We start from the raw sequence: 20891 nt of genomic DNA, 5'->3' as shown, positions 1-20891 counted from the left end.
TCAGATCTTCGGTTTGTGTACCAGTGCTTAAGATATGTGAGTAAACATTCTGAAATCGCTTCAGCCAAAAATGCAGCAGCAAGAAAACTGTGTGGTGAGGAGGGAGCAGGAACACCCGGCGTGGCAGCAGCTCCAGGCATCTTCTAAGAGAAAAGGGCAGATTCTGCTATCGAATTTGCTGCACTCATCGCAAGAAACTGCTAAAGGTGGATGTCTCACCCAAGGGCTGTGAGATAATCCTGTTTCCATTCAAAGGAACCGATCCAGACACTCAGAAACGAAGGAAGAACTGGCAATTATTCTCTTTAATGTCAAGGAAGTGCTGTCCTGCATCAGCCTGGTTTGCGCACAGGCAGAACACGGCAGCACATCAGTGCTTTGATTTCCTATTCCACAATCGATTTCTTTCTCGCCCCAAACCTGACTTTCCATTAAGAGGAGGCAGATGGATCGACCCACATCACAGCCCCAACCTGAACCTCCAGCAAAGCCCAAACCCCAGAGTCCGTGTGTGCCAGCAGCTCTTCCCCAAGTGCCACCCCCCGAATCGCAAGTCATCTGGTGAAGAAACCATGCGTGTTCTGCAGTACGTGTGTGAACTGCACCCTCTTTTCTCATGTCACATAATACCTGAGCTACAAGAAGTGACGTTCTGCCTGTTATTGCATTTTATTTACATATTTGCTGCTATTCTGTCCATCTCTAACCCTCTGCCTGCTTCCTCAGAGCCCATCGCCTTCCCACCATCAGATTAACCCAACAGAGAAACGCAGTTGTGCGCTCTTGACACAATGAACAGAACACCAGAAATGATAATATTCCCCCTGTGGATATACAAATATTATCACTGGCAGCAAACTCCACCCTTGCAAGTGGCCGGGAGATGATTCCAACACTCCCAACCCAACGAGTCATGTGCAAAGTCCCGATTGTATTTGGTTCGGTAAAGTGCAAGACACGGCAGCACCGGAAGGTTTACTGGTGAAGTTGTGAACATGAGATGTACGTTAGCTGAGACAACGTGCCTTCAAAGCACCTTTAAGATATTTTAAGAGATGCTGTGAGGCCACCAAAGGATGACAGCGGATGGGAACTAGACCTGGCACATCTCCCTCTCCAATACCCACCTCTGTCCACCACTGGGAAACACACGGGACCCCAACCGGCCTCCTTCGGCCACAATTAACAAAGGAGCCAACAGCAGCTGCTAGTGTCTGAGAGCATTCACGTTGAGATCCACCGTACGCCCTTACAGTGCGGTACTACACAGCAAAGCGTAAGGCAGCCACGTCGTCCAGTTCGTTACGGGGGTTGGTGTTAACGAGGGCGCACCGAGCGGCCCGGTGTTGTGCAGAGGAATGGATCTGGCAGCAGTCGGTGCGCGGCCGGAGGCGGCGGCGCCGGGCGAGAGGAACGGGAAAGCCCTGGGTTGCGCTCAGAGAACCTGCTCGGTGCTCGAGGAGGAAACGTCCAGCAGCCTCCAGGCAGCGTAGGGGTTGAGCTCGTCCTGGTCCCTGCAGAGCGCCCACACGTACAGCATCCGCAGAACCTTGTCCTGGAAGGAAAAGCCTCTCGTTAAAACACGCGGTCACCGACCTCCTAAGCTCAGAGCTTCCTGTATCATGATTTTGCCCTCTGGTTCTAAGCCCAAGGCTCCCAACTAAGGAGAACTCCAGCAACATAAACTAGATTGTGGTTAGAACCTTATCCCGCTCAGGAACAAATATTGAAGAGAAGCTGCCGAATTCAGGTTCACTGTGATTCAGTTACAAAAGACCTACCCATCATTAACCAATTAACACGATCAACGCTTTCTGACCCCCTGCAAAACGAGTTTTAGATCCTTCTGCATGACAAGAGACAGAAGTTGAAGTGACACATTGTTTAGAAGCACAGTGCTTAGTTTATATTTAACTAATAACTAATAGGTGTATTGTAAGCAAGAAACTAAACAATTATAACTAACATAATCAATTATTTCTTAGTATAGATGTATTGTATGTCAAAGTTGTAATGCATATGTAATAATCATGTGAATATAAGCAACACAAGAGCATCATCCAGTCGCTGGAGCACTGATGGAGGATGATCCCCAGTGCTCCCCAGCGCTGATAAAACAAAGAACGCTGCTTAACAGTATCATTGACTCCACTGTTACGTTTATTCCTTCGTTTCACTTTTGATTTCAGAAAAATAGAATTGGGGTTTCCAGGTTATCTCTGGCTGACATACATTAACTGGCACCGCTGTCAAGTTTGATAATATTTGACCTTATTTTAAAATATAAATTTCTGGTTTCAAATGGGTTCAGCCGCCAGGTTGTGCTGCTCTCTGTAACCTTCAATCAGGTTTAGGTGTAACCTGCCTGGCCCCCCCCAGCTCACACTGCAGTCTGACCACAAATTATCATTCTCAGGTCTGAGGAGAGATGGAGAGTGAAAAAAACCCAAATTTATCAATGAAAATCAGATTATATGAAGTCCAGTCACAGTGTTAGCCACAGATTGGTATTAATTCTGCAGGGCAGAATTAATTGATATCAATCCTTCCCTGGGCAAACAGGGTGTTCAGACTGAAAACAGGGTGTCAGACTGAAAAACACAATAAGCTTTTCCATCCTTGGTGCGTGCATCCTGGGGTGGGTTAGAAGGGGGTGGTCAGTAGGTCAGAGAGGTTCTCCTGCCCCTCTGCTCTGCCCTGGGGAGACCACACCTGGAATCTTGTGTCCGGTTGTGGCCCCTCAGTTCCAGCAGGACAGGGAACTGCTGGAGAGAGTCCAGCGCAGCCACCAAGATGCTGAAGGGAGTGGAGCATCTCCCGTGTGAGGAAAGGCTGAGGGAGCTGGGGCTCTGGAGCTGGACAAGAGGAGACTGAGGGGGGACTCATTCCTGGGGATCAAGATGGAAAGGGGGAGTGTCAGGAGGATGGAGCCAGGCTCTTCTGGTGACAACCAGTGACAGGACAAGGGGCAATGGGTGCAAACTGGAACACAGGAGGTTCCACTTAAATATGAGAAGAAGCTTGTTTGGGGTGAGGGTGGCAGAGCCTGGCCCAGGCTGCCCAGGGGGTTGTGGAGTCTCCTTCTGTGCAGACATTCCAACCCGCCTGGACACCTTCCTGTGTAACCTCATCTGGGTGTTCCTGCTCCATGGGGGGATTGCACTGGATGAGCTTTGAGGTCCCTTCCAACCCCTGACATTCTGGGATCCTGTGATGCTGTAATGAGAACGCCGACAGATTAGTTCCAAGTGAATAGGGACGAAAGCTGCATCTCAGCACCTCCTGGGCCATCACTTATGAAAACAACTCCCCAAGAGTCACCATGGCCTCGTGTGACACAGAGGACAGTGCCGAGAGCCTGCACTGCCGGGGGTCACACACCCAAATCAAAGCTTATTTCCATTTTATCATTTAACCATTAACCGCTGAGAATATCTCCCTAGATAACAAGTATCACCGGGGGATCAGACTGTGCGCTGGCTCAGCTCCCAGATGTGCACTTAACCGCTACGTTTTTGATTGAATCTGTGAATCTTTATAAGTTATAATTTAGGTACACAAATGTGAGGGGGGAGACTTTCTGTCCCAGACCAGTCATTACAAACCTAACGCTTTAGAAATATCACATAAAGCCTTTTTTTTCCTTGCTCAGTGTTTCAGAAGATTCACTTGCTTCAGCTCTGCTGAGCAGCAGTAAAAGTGACTGAAACCTTGAGTCATGCGGATGTTTGGGATGTGTCAGAAGGGCAGAGGGGACAAAAGAACAAAACCCAAACTTCTGCCTGCTCAAGACAGGCTGTACATTGTTGTACTAGCCACAGCGACGCAAAAAGCACCTTTCCTGAGTATAAAACACTAGGTATAAGCTCAAGATGAAATGGGTGTGAGCATCAGACCCTTAATTTGTACCATTTTTGTGATTTTCAAAGTCAAATTCATGGGATTGTGTAGGAATCGCAATTTAGTTGTGCGCTTCTGCATCAAAGCTCTGCTACACCCGGACAAGTTCACGTTCTTCAACACGGGATTTCCGAATGGTGGGTAAGCTGGGAGTTGCTGGGGATCTTGCAGCAGGGAAACGAGACGTGATGAAACATCAAAATTCCACGTTTCTAAAGCTGAGAGATTTCTGGGCTTCTGATCCGGTGCTTTTATTAATAGGGTACATCTCAATCCTCAACATACAGTGCGTGCTGCTGCATATATTCACAGCAAGAGAGCAAACGCTTGGACTCCCAAACGCTGATTTCTACCCTGGCCATGCACACAAGGCGAAAATTTGTCCTTTAATCCCCCGATCTGCTGTGACAAACACCATCCTGCCTCCCGGTCCTCCAGGACCTCATTTTAAAAAGCTCCCCTTGACTACTCAGCACTGCTTGATGGAGGCCTGGATCCAGTGCAGAGCCTCAGGGGTCAGTGCTGGGGCCGGTGTTATTCAATATATTCATCAATGATTTGGACGAGGGAATAGAGTGACTGTCACAAGTTTGCTGATGACACCGAGCTGGGAGGAGTGGCTGACAGTGGAAGCTGTGCTGCCATCAGAGACCTGGACAGGCTGGAGAGCTGGGCAGGGAAAAATGTAATGAAATAGAACAAGGGCAAGTGTAGAGTCTTGAATCTGGGCAGGAACAACCCCAGGTTCCAGTGTAAGTTGGGGAACGACCTATTGGAGAGCAGCGTAGGGGAAAGGGACCTGGGGGTCCTGGGGACAGCAGGGTGACCATGAGCCAGCACTGGGCCCTTGTGGCCAGGAAGCCAATGGTACCTGGGGTGGGTTAGAAGGGGGTGGTCAGTAGGTCAGAGAGGTTCTCCTGCCCCTCTGCTCTGCCCTGGGGAGACCACACCTGGAATCTTGTGTCCAGTTGTGGCCCCTCAGTTCCAGCAGGACAGGGAACTGCTGCAGAGAGTCCAGCGCAGCCACCAAGATGCTGGAGGGAGTGGAGCATCTCCCGTGTGAGGAAAGGCTGAGGGAGCTGGGGCTCTGGAGCTGGACAAGAGGAGACTGAGGGGGGACTCATTCCTGGGGATCAAGATGGAAAGGGGGAGTGTCAGGAGGATGGAGCCAGGCTCTTCTGGGTGACAACCAGTGACAGGACAAGGGGCAATGGGTGCAAACTGGAACACAAGAGGTTCCTTTTAAATATGAGAAGAAACTTGTTGGGGGTGAGGGTGGCAGAGCCTGGCCCAGGCTGCCCAGGGGGTTGTGGAGTCTCCTTCTGTGCAGACATTCCAACCCGCCTGGACACCTTCCTGTGTAACCTCATCTGGGTGTTCCTGCTCCATGGGGGGATTGCACTGGATGAGCTTTCCAGGTCCCTTCAACCCCTGACATTCTGGGATTCTGTGATTGTCTAAGGTCTCATTTGCCCAGATGGATTTTGCGGTGCCCCATGGGGAACCCCAACGTTATTGTCCCCTCCACATCTCAGCAGGGCCGAGTTTGCATCACACCGGCAGGAATTTCAACCATTGCAACGAGGTAAAACACACCAGCACTTCCAAGCATGTGATTTCTGTTTAGCGAACTTACAATTGGAGGCTCCTCCTTTTCCCAAGAAGGTCATTTGTTCGGCGCTCTGCAGGAGCAGCTCAGCAGTTAACACCGAATCACAGTCACCAGCCTGCGTCTGACATTTGATTAAAACCGAAGTTTTGTTTCCCGTGGAGAATTTTAATGCATCTCCTTGATTTATTGCTGCTCCAGAGAAATCAGGCAGCAAACAGACTTTGATATCCTGTTCAATAATTATCACATCAATATCCATCTTCTAGGAATGTGGTAATTTAATGCAAGAAATTACTATATCAGCTGTTCCTCCCCTGCAGTCGAAGTGACAGGTTGTAAATCAGTCCAGATGGGCCCCATCATTAAAATTAGTCCCTTTTTTTTTTGCTTTTTGGAAACTTACAGCCTGGACTGAAGAGAACGGTTGCAAAAAGCCAATATTTATCAAATGCATGTATTCATTTTAACAGAAGTCTGCTAGAAACTGCCAGCTCCAAGCATCTCACAATATCCCACATTATATGTCGTTAAGCTACTTAAGTATTGCGAGGCAGAGCTGTCTGGACAGGGAGCCGCTGGAGAACGGTGTTCAGAGAACACACGGGCTCCTCAAGCTGGCTGTGTCATTAACTCCAGTAACGAGCGTGTTTTGTGGTTCATCTGACAGGCTCGGTCCAGCATCGCTCACAGCACAACCGGCTGGACTCTCAGCATTAAAAGCGAAACCACAACGCAGAATCCACAGAGATCTGCTCCACAAACCACCCTGGACCATGGAATTTAACACGGCTGGATACGGGAGAGTGTTGATAAGGAAAGGTTTGTGGTGCTGTAGGATATTTTGTATTAGTGTAGGGAGACAGCAGCTAAAAACTTGTGCTCCCAGTTGTTCGCAGTGATTTTCCTGCAAATTACATTGATAACTCCAGCTCCTACCCTGTTTACCAACCACCTTTGTGCTCTGTTCTTACAGCGCCCTTTATGAAAAGAAAAGGGAGAAAGAAAAGAACTGGGAAACCATGTGCAGACCATGAGCATCACTCACCGGGTCACCTTCCACCACCTCCCCGCTCTGGTTCTTAATGACCATCACGACCTGAGCTTGAAAAGTGATGATTAAAACTGGTCCCTGCTCCATCATCTTCCCCATCGCCAGCTGCAACGGGAGAAAATTCCATCAGAAAACAGACAACTTCTGTGGATTAATGTAAAAGCATCAAGTATTTAACACAACTGCTATGGCCTGACAGGGCCAACAATCACACCTTCTCACAGAATCACACAGAATCCCAGGATGTCAGGGGTTGAAGGGCCCTGGAAAGCTCATCCAGTGCAATCCCCCCATGGAGCAGGAACACCCAGATGAGGTTACACAGGAAGGTGTCCAGGCGGGTTGGAATGTCTGCACAGAAGGAGACTCCACAACCCCCTGGGCAGCCTGGGCCAGGCTCTGCCACCCTCACCCCAACAAGTTTCTTCTCAAATTTAAGTGGAACCTCTTGTGTTCCAGTTTGAACACATTGCCCCTTGTCCTGTCACTGGTTGTCACCAGAAGAGCCTGGCTCCATCCTCCTGACACTCTCCCTTTCCATATTGATCCCCAGGAATGAGTCCCCCCTCAGTCTCCTCTTGTCCAGCTCCAGAGCCCCAGCTCCCTCAGCCTTTCCTCACACGGGAGATGCTCCACTCCCTCCAGCATCTTGGTGGCTGCGCTGGACTCTCTGCAGCAGTTCCCTGTCCTGCTGGAACTGAGGGGCCACAACTGGACACAAGATTCCAGGTGTGGTCTCCCCAGGGCAGAGCAGAGGGGCAGGAGAACCTCTCTGACCTACTGACCACCCCCTTCTAACCCACCCCAGGTACCATTGGCTTCCTGGCCACAAGGGCCCAGTGCTGGCTCATGCTCATCCTGCCTTCTCCTCAAGTAGTTGTTTTAATCTAGTTAACTCTGGTTATTTTCAACAGGTTGTACCTGCTCTGTTAACACAGATGCTGCAGGCATTACTGAGAAGTGTTTTCCCAAAAACTTTCCCTGTATTAAGAGCTTTCCCAAAATTGTTCTGAAAGTTTTCAGTTCTTCCAAGCCCAAAAAACTGGGAAATATGAACAAGCTCTGTTCCATGAAACCAAAAGTAGAAGAAACCCTGCCCTTAAAAAACAACATTTTCTGAAGAAAGCACCTCAACCGAAGCTTTTTCCTCTTGCTTTTAAATGAACCTTCGACATGAAATTGTACTGAACTATCTAAAAATAACTAACACAAAGACTTCAAGGTGAGAACCTCGTTTGACAGGATTTTTTTTCTCTGTTCTAAGGTCGCTCTGTTAAATATATAAAGAGCTTATTAACTGAAATGCAAAAAGATTCATCCCTCATAGTAAACAATATAGAAAAGGCCACTCACGTCGATGTTGTCGATGTCGAGGATCCTGGAGTGGAACTGCAGCCCCATGGCCTTGGCTTGCTGGATGGGATGGGCGAGCTGGCTGTAAGTCTAAATGAAGCAACAAACTTGTGTTACACGTTTGAATTTGTTCCGTCACCAAGAAAAAGGTGTTTTCTGCTTAGAGGAAACCACTAAAAAGAAAAGCATGTGCTGAACACGTATGTCTTGTGAGGTATTAAACACTCTGGGCTTCACGGAATCAAATTCTCACTAAAAATCCCATTGCCCCTGGCCAGGAGATCCGTGATTCACAACAGAATACGTACACCGAGTACATCTGATAGCCAAGACTGCGATTTGACAGCAGGCGAGGAGAAACAGTCTGGGAACCAAGCTATGTTCCTGCTATTCAGCCAGCCCCTGGAGGCAGCCCAGCATTTCCTGGCTCCTTTTAGCCACGCGCTTCATTATTTGTGTTATTTATGCATCAAGAGCGGTTGCTGGGGACGGGGAATTTCCATTTGCTTCCAGCATCATCACTGGATTCTTGGCAGGTATGGAACAAACAGGAGGGAGCCCCTACCTGCCTCCCCACCGTGGAGCTTCTGACCCTCAACGCAAGCGTTTAAATGCAAATATCCAACAGAAGTCACTGGCAAAGTCAGCGAAGCCGGAGTTACAGAGCAGGGATTCCGAGGACGCAGCTCGAGGAACCACATCTTTTTACATTTTTAATAAGTTTTTGCCTTAGTGGTTTTATTCCGACACTTCAGTGACCAGTAGCACAAACTTAATGATTCTGTTCAAGAGCCTTTTATCTCCTGGATTCTAATACGACCCCCATCTCCTCCCTTGGCTTACTTTACAGATGATTCTTGATTTATGAGCTTAATTTGCAGCTACAACAAGCTTAGAAGGGTTCACTTTTTGCCTTATAAACCGCAAGATATCTGCTACTACCCTCGAGAGATCTGAGAGGAGTCCTCTGGTGTCATTTCAAAGGTTGCTTGAAGCAATAAAGAACTTTACTGTTATATTGCTTTAAATCTCTTACTCTTACATACTGGAATATTGTTATAAAGATGCTAATTGCAATTAACAATAAACACCAAACTGAATTTCAGAAAGGCTCTTCCGGTGTAAGCATTTCCAGCCCTCTGGTGGTGATCAGTAAGAATATTCACTTAAAGCAGTTAAATTCTTTACAAGCAGAACAAGGATGGGTGTGTGTTGCCTACAACACAATTATTTTGGAGCAAAGCGAAGAGCAGAACAAATTCCCACCTATGTCAGGAAATGATCGGCTTTCATAAAGTTAAGCGGCCAATACAATCACCGAATCACAATCAATTCACAGTCGCTGTTTCAAGAAGCGGATCCAATTCTGAAAATCTATCCCAGTACAAAAAGAAACCCAGTTTTTGTACAACAAAAGAGCTGGACGGCAAATAAAGCACCAACTTACAAGAGAGAAACAACCTTTCCAGGCATGTTTAGTAGCTGCACTTACCGCTTCATAGCACCAGTCTTTGAGGATATCAAGCTCTCCAGACATCAGAGCCTAAAAATCAAATAAAACATGGACGTTTTAAAACACCTCGTATATCAGAGAGCTGAAATTATCAGCACTTTCAGCAGCATGCTTGAAATCCTACGTCTGAGTCAGATGAACATAAACCTCTCAATAATTAACATCTTAAACCTTCCTGGCCAAAAAAACCCAGCAGAATGCACAATGGGTAGAAATGCTGGATCTAAGAGAAGCAGGAGAACAAACCAGAATTATATCCATAGTTTTCAAGACTCTGAAGAGTTCAGGGCACAGAATGAACAGAAGAATCACGTGGCAACTCCTGAAAAGGTTTCTCTTTAAACCGCTGTGTGATAAACACCTGGAATTCATGACAAGACAGATGCCTGGAGTTCAAAATCAAGTCAGCTAAATGTGACAGGGTGTTTTTCAATATAATGTCTATAAATCTTGACATGTGATGGAATCCGTAAGGCAGCTGCCTACAGTTTGAAAACCCCTCTCCTGTGCAAAATTCGTTCCCTGAGAGTCAAGAGCCCCTTTTTTGCAGCTTGATTTGTGACACGGCACCATTAGAAAAGCAGGTTCTGTCTCTCTGGAGAGAGTCCAGTGCAGCCACCAAGATGCTGGAGGGAGTGGAGCATCTCCCGTGTGAGGAAAGGCTGAGGGAGCTGGGGCTCTGGAGCTGGACAAGAGGAGACTGAGGGGGGACTCATTCCTGGGGATCAAGATGGAAAGGGGGAGTGTCAGGAGGATGGAGCCAGGCTCTTCTGGTGACAACCAGGGACAGGACAAGGGGCAATGGGTTCAAACTGGAACACAGGAGGTTCCACTTGAATATGAGAAGCAACTTGTTTGGGGTGAGGGTGGCAGAGCCTGGCCCAGGCTGCCCAGGGGGTTGTGGAGTCTCCTTCTGTGCAGACATTCCAACCCGCCTGGACACCTTCCTGTGTAACCTCATCTGGGTGTTCCTGCTCCATGGGGGGATTGCACTGGATGAGCTTTCCAGGGCCCTTCAACCCCTGACATCCTGGGATTCTGGGATTATTTCGCTGCCGACACCACCGTTCCAGCCACATATCTGATACACAGTCACTCACTGCAAAGACAGCAGTGACAAAAACAACTGCGCATCAGTTCAGATGCTTGGAAGCATCAAATTATTTTTTATTCGTCCTATAATGCTAGCTCACGCCTAGGAGTATCATAAATATTTCTACATGTGTATTAGCATGCATGAATTTGCGATACAAATATGCACTGTGTTGTAGGATGAGAAAACAACACTCTGCTCTCTATTAGCATCTGTTTCTCTCTTCAAGCCTCAGTTTTTCCAGTCTCAGATGAATCTCTCAAAACAGTTTCTGCCGTACGTCTTAAAATCCTCTACTTTGAGTCTGTCTTTTCTGACATAGTTACAGCGAGAACTATATCCATTTATACTTAAGTCCCATCTTTCATCAGTGCTATCCTCTGAGTGGTTTTACACTTTAAAACATTAAGTTCCGCATAGTTCCTTGACGAGTGCCTGAAATATTGTCACTGAATCATCTGTCATGACCTGCTCTTCTTCCCAAGCAGTCTCAGATCATTTAGAATCCAGCAGTGCATACACACTAAATTATTTCCCTTATCAATATCCGATATCAGCATTTGCCCAGTACTGTTCATTCGCCTCCTTCAGGTTGATCTCCCCGATGCCCAAATCATTTCTCATGGGAGAAGATGGTTTATTGTTTTCCAGGTCAGAAAGAAAGAAAATGTGCTAGTCTACTAAATGATGAAATACGGTTTTAAATTAAACAGTTACGTGGGATCTGACTTCCTTTTCCCAAGGTTATCTCATGTTCTGTGCAAAGCTGGATGATTGAAAAGTAAATACTGCTCCACCTTTTAATTGTAGCATCAGAAAACTTTATAGTAAAGGAAAACAATGAACCAAATGCATCATACTCTCCCCCCAGCTTACCTCCAAGACATTGGGGATTATATCTCGCTCACATTGCTTTAAAAAACGATCTTTATCAAAGGATGGATCCACTTTGAGTATCTCTGTTAAAACCTCGGACATTTCTGTCTTCGAGAACAATCCACCTAATAAAACAGCTCAGTGAGACGGGTGGTACAGCAACTGTTGCCAGAAAACAAGATAAAGCCCTTTGGTTTTATACCAGAGGGAAGGACGACCTGGGAACAACTGCAGACTTTAAGTTAGGCTTGAGATTTATCCCACACAAGCGCTTGTCATCGCACTGCACTTTGCATCCAGCAGCAGGTTGCAACGCTGCGTGATACTGGATAATGATGCGTGCAAATTGCCATAAAGCTCCAGAATCTGTCCCAAAGGTTGGGAACGCACGGAGGGCGGCAGCGCCGACAGGGACTAGAACAGAGCTACAGGCTAAAGACGCATTTCCACAACAGCGAGGAAACATTACCTATTAAGTCAGTGACTTTGTCCGTGACAGCTCGGGAAGCTCGAATGAACGCGTTGTCGCTTTCATCGTACTTCATTTTCATTTCAAAGAACCCTGAAAGGAGAGGAGACATGAGCAGCAGGGTCCTTACGCGACGCTCCCGACTGAGGAAACAACACGCGACGGGTCGCAGATCAAACCTGCTCGTTCTTTTCTACATCTCTTTGTTAATTAACAAGTATCCATTTCAAAACTTACTTTCCTCATTTTCCTGCCAAGTTCTTAACTATCAGTAACTGTCATAAGGATGATGGTTTCTCTGACTTCAGCTGCCAGAATCTCCGGACCTCCTATGCAGATTTTCGGACAGAAATTACACTACACTTGCTCACACCCCGTGATTCAATCTGCTACAAGGGGGAGCGCGATGTGAAACCAACCCCAGAAAGTTTAACTAGGGGGAGGAAATCAATAACAGACCTTCAGCCTTGCCAATTTTTAATAAAATAGGACAACATCAGTGAAGATGCAGTTTGAAGCAGCTCTATGTACTCCTCAACCTTGCTAAGAAAGCACGTCAAGCACGTCCCCAAACTACAGAAGGCACTGATGGGGAAGAAAAACTCCTGCAAAGCAAAATCTCAAAGGTAGAAATAAGAATAGAGGTGAAGCAAAAACATAAAGTAATTTAAGCAAGCAGACGTTGTAGCAACAAACCAAGGGCTCAAGCAACTCATTATCTGTCTCTGGACATGATCAGATGGACCAGAACTGCAGAAGGTGGTTGCAGGATAATGGGCCCTGCAGGGAAGATTCTTCCCGACATGTCAATTAACATTTGGAATCCTGCCCTGAAGCTTTTGCTCCTTCCAAAAAAGAAACTACACGGTGTTGTTGGTGCAGGTGGTACCATAAAGGGAGAGGCCGAGGCAGCCACATCTGCAACGGTGCCTGAAATGTGAAAGCAGAGCCTTGGAAATAGGCATAAAACGTGGAGAATGCGGAGAGCTGGTGCAGATGGCGCAGGAGCAGGGGAGGCAGCAGGTGGGGAGTTGTTGCTGTGAGCATCTCTCCTTGGAAAGGCTAACAAATGGCATGGAAAAACCTGCTCTTGGAGAACTCCCAAGGAGCTCCGCTTTATAAGAAGTTGGGAAGAAACACAACCCAAAGCTAATTATATGTTGCGCTTTTATAGTGTGTTTTTCCCTCACCTTAACCCTGCAGTCAAGGGCAGTGATTCTTTTGATTTGTTGAAGGATTCTGGTCTCAGGCTTCTCGATGCCTTTCAGAAACATTAAGTGTCTAAATAACTATCAAAAGTAACCGCTCACCACGGTACAGATATTCAGTATTATTTAGGTTTTGCAAAAGAAACAGAGAGGAGACAAAAGTCCCACACATCCCTGAGTTCTAAGCAGATGAAAACAGAAACTAGTTCGCTAAATACAACATTTTTCTTTGTTCTAAGCTCAAGGTCAGGGTGAAGAGATCTGCATGTGTGCACACGTGCCCTGTGCCAGAGCAGAGCTGAACAGAAGAAAAATAAATAGAAGAAAAGAACAAGAGTTCATTTCTCTTTAAGCAATGGCAAAAGCAGGAGCAGAGAATGATCAAAAGCAACGCCTGACCGGGGAAAGGGTCCAAACACAGATGGAGGAGCTTGGAAAAGCTGCGGTGTTGTCACCTCCGCCCACGTCCCATTCACACCACCTCCCAGCAACAGCGACAGCACCAAAAAGCCGGCTGGGATTTGCATTATGTTGAGACTAGTTGCACAGATGGCATCGGATCCAACACAGCGAGAATCAGAAGAGGGAAAATAACGTGCGACTCCTTTGTCTTTGGAACACTTACGATTGAAGACCACGTTGTTGTCCTTGAAATCTTTCCACTGCTGATACCATTTGGAGTCTTTATGCAGCACCACTCCCATGGCCTCTCTAGAAAGCACAGAAGACGTATAATAGAATTATAAGTGCTGGGTTTCACTATGAGAAACTTCAGTATCATCAGCTTATGCTGGACATTTGCTCTCAGACCAACCTGCTCTACAAGGTCACACCCTCACTGCAGTACTTGGGTTTTAACCATCCCTGACCAATAGATAGTTAAGATTTAAAGGTTTAATAAATCATATACAGAATTATTCATTCTAAATTACATTCAATACGTACTCGTTAGCTTCAAATATTCGCTCCTCTTTAATCTTCTCGCCTGAGAATTCTGTTCTTTTCCGGAGTCGCTCCGGACGTTTGTAAGGACCAGTCTGCCCTAAAACACTTTCATCTATTTCCTTCTTAACGGTTTCTACTCCCTGAAAGGAAAATATCACTATTAGTTTGATTCACCTTTCCCCCTCATTTCCAAGGAACTGAAAAACAGAAAGAAACCACAAGTTGTTCTCCTCTCCCTCCCTCAGCAAATGTCTTTGCTGTGTGTTGACAAACACACCAATACCAAGACCTTAATTAATTAATTAACCCCCAAAAAATGAACCAATATAGCAAGAACTATGGGCACAGTCAAACTTGATGGCTGATAATGGGTAATGTAACCTCCACAGAGTTTAAATTGGAATAAATGGAGTCAGTGAAGGCAAGAATATCAGCCCCGACAAGACAGAATGACAAGCCCCAGGTAAAAGGAAGAATGATTCATATAAGGGAAAAGAAAAACTTCAAGACATCAATAATTAACTGCAAAGCCACCTAAAAGGTCAATAAAATCCAGGTTCTAAGCCCAAGATTAAATAGAAGCATTGCTTTCCCCAAAACAAGAGCGAGACTCGCTTTTTATGGACTTATCCACACCTTCTAAAGGAGAAAATAGCTTGGAAGCAAATAGGGGTTTAGCAGAAGACATGTGCTACCCTGCTCCACAAACACAGCACCCAGGTTTTCCGGGAACGCAATTTAGCTGCTCGAGACTTAACACTTTTCTGGGGTTGTCGAGCGAACGCCAGACCTACTAAACACATCTGAACGTATCAGCTTGTTCCAACGGCTCGCAAGGTCTCGCTGTAAGATTTTTGCATTGAATTTCATACTCGGCACAAAGTCGCAGGTAATTTCTGTGTTAACGAGCTGCGCCCGCAGCGCTGGGTCCTACCAAGGCACGGGATGTACAGACCTGAGAAAGAGCTTTGAAGGCTGCAGTCCTGCCTAATTTCTCCCCTCCTTTTGTCACTGTCTCCGCAGACTGCTTCGCCGTTTTTGCCGCTTCTTCCACACCTTCCTTTATCTTTCGGCCAATATCGCTCTTACTTACTTCATCCAAACTCTGCCACAAAAGACAATGGAAATAAAAGGTTATTTCAGGTGAAACGGGTGAAAATTTATTTTGAGTAACTCCTTTTTATGAATGCTATAGATCTCCTAACGCACACACAAGAGTAACCAAAGCTAAGGTGAATGCACAGCGGAGATTTACCGGTAAACTGCGCATCACCCAACGCCTTTGTGCAGAACAGATTTGGTTACTCACAGGACCACACGCATTTGTAAGAGCTGCTACCCATAGATTTCTAAAAGTATTTCTTTAGAGAAGGAGCAGTGATGCAGAGTTAAAATACTCCAGCCCTTTCCTTTGAAACCATAAGGTGCTTCTTAAGCGAAGCTATGAAGAGGTTGAGATATTTCTCTGCTACACAAATCTTGAAACGCTTTTCTCAATCCACCGTCTTCATTGACATCACTTGGGTTGTGTTAACAGAGCCAGGATCTTTACACAAGGGGTGAAAAGGACTCTGCTGGTCAAATGGAGCATCTCCAGTCTCCCAATCTGAGCGGAATCGCAGGGCACAGAGAATCCCAAGAAGTCAGGGGTTGAAGGGCCCTGGAAAGCTCATCCAGTGCAATCCCCCCATGGAGCAGGAACACCCAGATGAGGTTACACAGGAAGGTGTCCAGGCGGGTTGGAATGTCTGCACAGGAGACTCCACAACCCCCTGGGCAGCCTGGGCCAGGCTCTGCCACCCTCACCCCCAAGAAGTTTCTTCTCATATTCAAGTGGAACCTCCTGTGTTCCAGTTTGAACCCATTGCCCCTTGTCCTGTCACTGGTTGTCACCAGAAGAGCCTGGCTCCATCCTCCTGACACTGCCCCTTTCCATCTTGATCCCCAGGAATGAGTCCCCCCTCAGTCTCCTCTTGTCCAGCTCCAGAGCCCCAGCTCCCTCAGCCTTTCCTCACACGGGAGATGCTCCACTCCCTTCAGCATCTTGCTGGCTGCGCTGGACTCTCTGCAGCAGTTCCCTGTCCTGCTGGAACTGAGGGGCCACAACTGGACACAATATTCCAGGTGTGGTCTCCCCAGGGCAGAGCAGAGGGGCAGGAGAACCTCTCTGACCTACTGACCACCCCCTTCTAACCCACCCCAGGTACCATTGGCTTCCTGGCCACAAGGGCCCAGTGCTGGCTCATGCTCACCCTGCTGTCCCCAGGACCCCCAGGTCCCTTTCCCCTACACTGCTTTCTAACAGGTTTTTCCCCAACACACTGAGTAAGATATTTGTCATACATTATCACTGTATCTTTGTTAATAACTCTGGCCTTAAAGAATCAAAATGGTGATCACCTATGCAGTAACGACCACCATTCACCAAGGAAAAAGGGGCGATAATTGAAACGCAGCCAAAACACAAAACTGCCTCAGGGGAAGGTTCCTCCATGGCTGGGATTTACCTCTTTCACTGTACCGGTTATTTCTTCGAGTTTCTTTTTAATCACTTCTGAGGTCTTCACTGTTTCAGATTCAATGGTTTTCTGTGGGAAAAAAAAAACAACACCAAACATGCTGCGTGTAACTGTGAGGACAGAAAATACTCAACAGTTTAGCACGTAGCACAGCCCATTAGCGCGGTAACTGAGGGCAAAAAGCTCCTCTCCGGGAGGTTACTGCAGTAACCAGCTCAGCATCTCGGTTTTGCAAGTAATAGGGTTTATAGTTCTTAAAAGAAAGAAAGAAAAAAAGTATTTAAATACTACCAACGTTGAATTTAATGGCTCATTATTTTATCTGTTCATTAATAAGGAAATCAGTGAAGGGTCTGCAGTAAAGACTTTTCACTAAAAATAAAACTACCCCCCCTCTAAGGCATTTACCAGTCAATATTTGCAGCCAAGCAGAACTTCTCATCAAGACAGACACGCAGAAAGATTCAAATGTACATTCAGAACAGCAACAGCTCGGTGGCTGCTGAGGTACCGGAGCTGCGGGGGACGTGACCCGCGGTCCCGGCGCTGCTCTGCCCCTCCGTGTCCCCGCTTGCCCGGTGTCCCCAACAAGGGACAGCCCGGAGCGCTGCGGGACCTCCCAGCGCCTTCCCAAAGCAGCTCCCCCTTGGCCTCCTGTGAGCTTTTCCTTTAAACGTTCAGTTCTTCCCCTCAGTCGAGCAGGTGAACCCATGCGAGAACTGAACGCAAAGGTTCTGGCTTTACAAGTCACTTTGTAGCCTGACGTGCTCCGGAGGTGGTTGATCCTCTGTGCCCAAAGCTGAACGTGCGATTAAGCATCTCTGTGTGTTTTGGGCAAGAGCTGCAATCAGTTAAATCCAGCAGACGGCCTGGCCCGAGTTCTAACGCTGTTCTGGGAGTTAATAGAGGTGTTTAAGTTAGGCGTTTAACATCTAGATTGTTCTTGCTTGCTTCAAAGCCTGGCCTAAGCGCTGACTTGTGCAGCAAGGTTTAAAGATAGGCTGTGGGTAGCGTTTCCTTTCTTGATATCGACTTGATACTTTAATCTAGTGGAATTTAGTGGTAGCTATAAAGGCAATAACAGCTCGGTGGCTGAAAAAAAACCCATCAAAGGGATTCATGAGGAAGACTCACGTATTTCCTCCTTGCTTCTCGAAGCGCGTCGGATTCTTCCAGCTTTCTGGCTTCATCGCGGAATTTTTTAATACTTTCTTTCATCTCCTTGTTTTTTGCTAATTCCTGTTTGATATTCTCCACAAAACCCGATATAAACCCCTTTCTTCCTCCAGAAGAGTAGCATCTAGACTAAAGAAAACCATTACATGTTGTAGAATCCAAAGAGACATAAATTTAAAACGAGCATCAAAGCTGGTAGATTTACTTAAGCCAAGCACTGGGTCACTTCTAATGAAATTAAATGTCGTAAAAAACAAACAGCTCACTTGAAAACGAAGTAGCTTCCCCTCAGAACAGCCCGATGGCCAAAATATATCTAATGCCCCATGAAGTACATCCATACAGACATTAAAAAGATGCTTCTCCAGGGGAAGTTTAACTGCACAGGTTAGTTCAGGCTTAAATGATTTGGTAGGTGAAGTTACCAGAGCATCACTCCTGAACTCTGTCACTCGGACTCAGCTACTATGAAAATCCTTGAATTCATCAGATATACCTGAAGTGGAAGTTTTTGACCTGGAACTGGTGCTTCTCAGAAACACATCGACATCCAGTAGATCAGCGATCTAATAGGAAATCACTTTTGGTTTGAAATAGAAAAAACGCAGTGGTTCACCAACCTGCTGGAGCTCTGAAATGGGTCTGCTCAGTCTGTACGTGCCCCCGTGGAGCGCAGGGACGGGGTATCTGCTGGATATGAGCCATACGCCGCTGAGGAGACATTTCTGCAACGAAAACGCAAGATCGGGTCAGTGCAAAACACAGCAGCGATATTACAGAGCCAAGGAGGAAAGAACGCGGCAAATAGACACTATTCACTGGTTTTCATGGGAATGCACAAGTGCTGCCAAGAAATGCTGGAGGCTGAGAAGAAACACTGAGAATCTTTAATTCTCTGTCCAAACTAACAATGTGTCTATCTCTTTATCAAGCTCCTCGGTGTTTAACGGGTTTTGTAAAGAGCTGGACCGGGGCCTGGGGCTTCAGTGATGGCACCGCCAAACACCACAAGCTAAATCCAGCCTTCTGAGGAGAAGGAATGGCTTAACTGTCCCGTATGTCCTGCTGGCCCACGTTGCATTAATTCACTGGTTTCTACACTTCTATTAAATCACATCATTGAAATTTGGCTCCCTCCTATTACCTCTGTAGCTACCACTAAATTCCACTAGATTAAAGTATCAAGTCGATATCAAGAAAGGAAACGCTACCCACAGCCTATCTTTAAACCTTGCTGCCCAAGTCAGCGCTTAGGCCAGGCTTTGAAGCAAGCAAGAACAACCTAAATGTTAAATGCATAACTTAAACACCTCTATTAACTCCCAGAACAGCGTTAGAACTCGGGCCAGGCCGTCTGCTGGATTTAACTGATTGCAGCTCTTGCCCAAAACACACAGAGATGCTTAATCGCACGTTCAGCTTTGGGCACAGAGGATCAACCACCTCCGGAGCACGTCAGGCTACAAAGTGACTTGTAAAGCCAGAACCTTTGCGTTCAGTTCTCGCACGGGTTCACCTGCTCGACTGAGGGGAAGAACTGAACGTTTCAATGAAAAGCTCACAGGAGGCCAAGGGGGAGCTGCTTGGGGAAGGCGCTGGAGGTCCCGCAGCGCTCCGGGCTGTCCCTTGTTGGGGACACCGGGCAAGCGGGGACACGGAGGGGCAGAGCAGCGCCGGGACCGCGGGTCACGTCCCCCGCAGCTCCGGTACCTCAGCAGCCACCGAGCTGTTGCTGTTCTGAATGTACATTTGAATCTTTCTGCATGTCTGTCTTGATGAGAAGTTCTGCTTGGCTGCAAATATTGACTGGTAAATGCCTTAGAGGGGGGGTAGTTTTATTTTTAGTGAAAAGTCTTTACTGCACACCCTTCACTGATTTCCTTATTAATGAACAGATAAAATAATGAGCCATTAAATTCAACGTTGGTAGTATTTAAATACTTTTTTTCTTTCTTTCTTTTAAGAACTATAAACCCTATTACTTGCAAAACCGAGATGCTGAGCTGGTTACTGCAGTAACCTCCCGGAGAGGAGCTTTTTGCCCTCAGTTACCGCGCTAATGGGCTGTGCTACGTGCTAAACTGTTGTGGAGTATTTTCTGTCCTCACAGTTACACGCAGCATGTTTGGTGTTTTATCTTTTTCCCACAGAAAACCACTGAATCTGAAACGCTGAGAAGGGAGCGAACCAGCACCGGGCCCGGCCCCGCCGAGGCGCTCAGCCCCCTCGCTGCACTCCCAGCTGCCTCCCGCCGCCCCACCGCAGCCGCACCGCGCCCCGGTGGAGCCGTCACAGCGCCGTTAAACCGCCACAACCCCGTTGGAGTCGCCACAGCCTCGTTAAACCGCCACAGCCCCGGTGGAGCCGTCACTCACCCGGCAGCCGCCGCCCGCCGCCGCCATCTTGCCCGCCCGGCGTGTCACCTTCGTGCGGCGCCGCGCGGTGACGTCATTCATACGCGTCGTCGCCGGCCACGTGGCGGGAGAAGGAGCGGGGACCGGCGGTGGAACCGGGACCGGAGGCGGCACCGGGAGGTCAAACCCCCCAGAGCATCGAGGTGCCGGACCCGGGAGGTAAAACACCCCCCCAGCATCGCCGTGCCGGCCCCGGTAAAGCGCCGTTGTGCCGGCGAGGGCCCGACCTCCCACAAGGAAACGCCAACAACGTTTTAACGACATTTTTATTGTGAAGCAAAATGCAATAAGATCTTTTTTTTTTTTTTCCTTTCAAAATACAAAATCCCAAGTATCTGCTCCTCGTGCTCCCCCCAGCGGCCACAGCCCGTGTTTCCTCGGTACGTTTTCTGCAGTAACAAGGCTGGTTTGAGGTTCAGTTTACAGTTAATTATTTGCAAAAGGTAATATAAAAAAATTACGAACTACAACCGAGTTTTCATCCCACAACTGTTTCCAGGGTTGTAACTGAGGGGTAAGAGGGAAGGGGCAGGAACCTCTTACAGGCGATTTTCTTGACTGAAAAAACAAGAGGCGAGAGTAAAAATGGATGGTTTGAAATATGCAGAAGGTGTTTCTAACTTGATGCTGACAGGGAAGAGTAAGAGGCCAAGTTGTGATATTTATTTCCTACATTACAGAATCACAGAATGGACTGGGTTGGAAAAGCCCTCAGAGCTCATCCAGTCCAAGCCTTGGTCCAACTCCAGTCCATTGACTAGA

At 47.3% G+C, this 20891-nt stretch overlaps 1 protein-coding gene across 1 annotated transcript; it reads right to left on the bottom strand.

Annotated features, from left to right (window-relative positions):
* Positions 1-286: 286 nt before the first annotated feature.
* On the bottom strand, positions 287-20393 carry TIMM44 (translocase of inner mitochondrial membrane 44). The gene is made up of 13 exons (XM_065042643.1): positions 20091-20393; positions 18336-18440; positions 17674-17844; positions 16528-16608; positions 14976-15125; positions 14021-14160; positions 13701-13786; positions 11868-11960; positions 11399-11523; positions 9409-9459; positions 7917-8006; positions 6558-6668; positions 287-1555 (listed from the first exon to the last, which is right to left on the bottom strand). The coding sequence occupies exons 1-13, from the start codon at positions 20391-20393 to the stop codon at positions 1436-1438; spliced, it is 1626 nt and encodes a 541-aa protein (XP_064898715.1). The 3' UTR covers positions 287-1435.
* Between the last annotated feature and the right edge of the window lie 498 nt (positions 20394-20891).

The sequence above is a fragment of the Columba livia genome, chromosome 27 (genome assembly GCF_036013475.1).
Source record: "Columba livia isolate bColLiv1 breed racing homer chromosome 27, bColLiv1.pat.W.v2, whole genome shotgun sequence".
NCBI classification, from domain to species: domain Eukaryota; kingdom Metazoa; phylum Chordata; class Aves; order Columbiformes; family Columbidae; genus Columba; species Columba livia.
The sequence above is the reverse complement of the archived record's forward strand: the minus strand, read 5'-3'. Positions and strand labels throughout refer to the sequence as shown.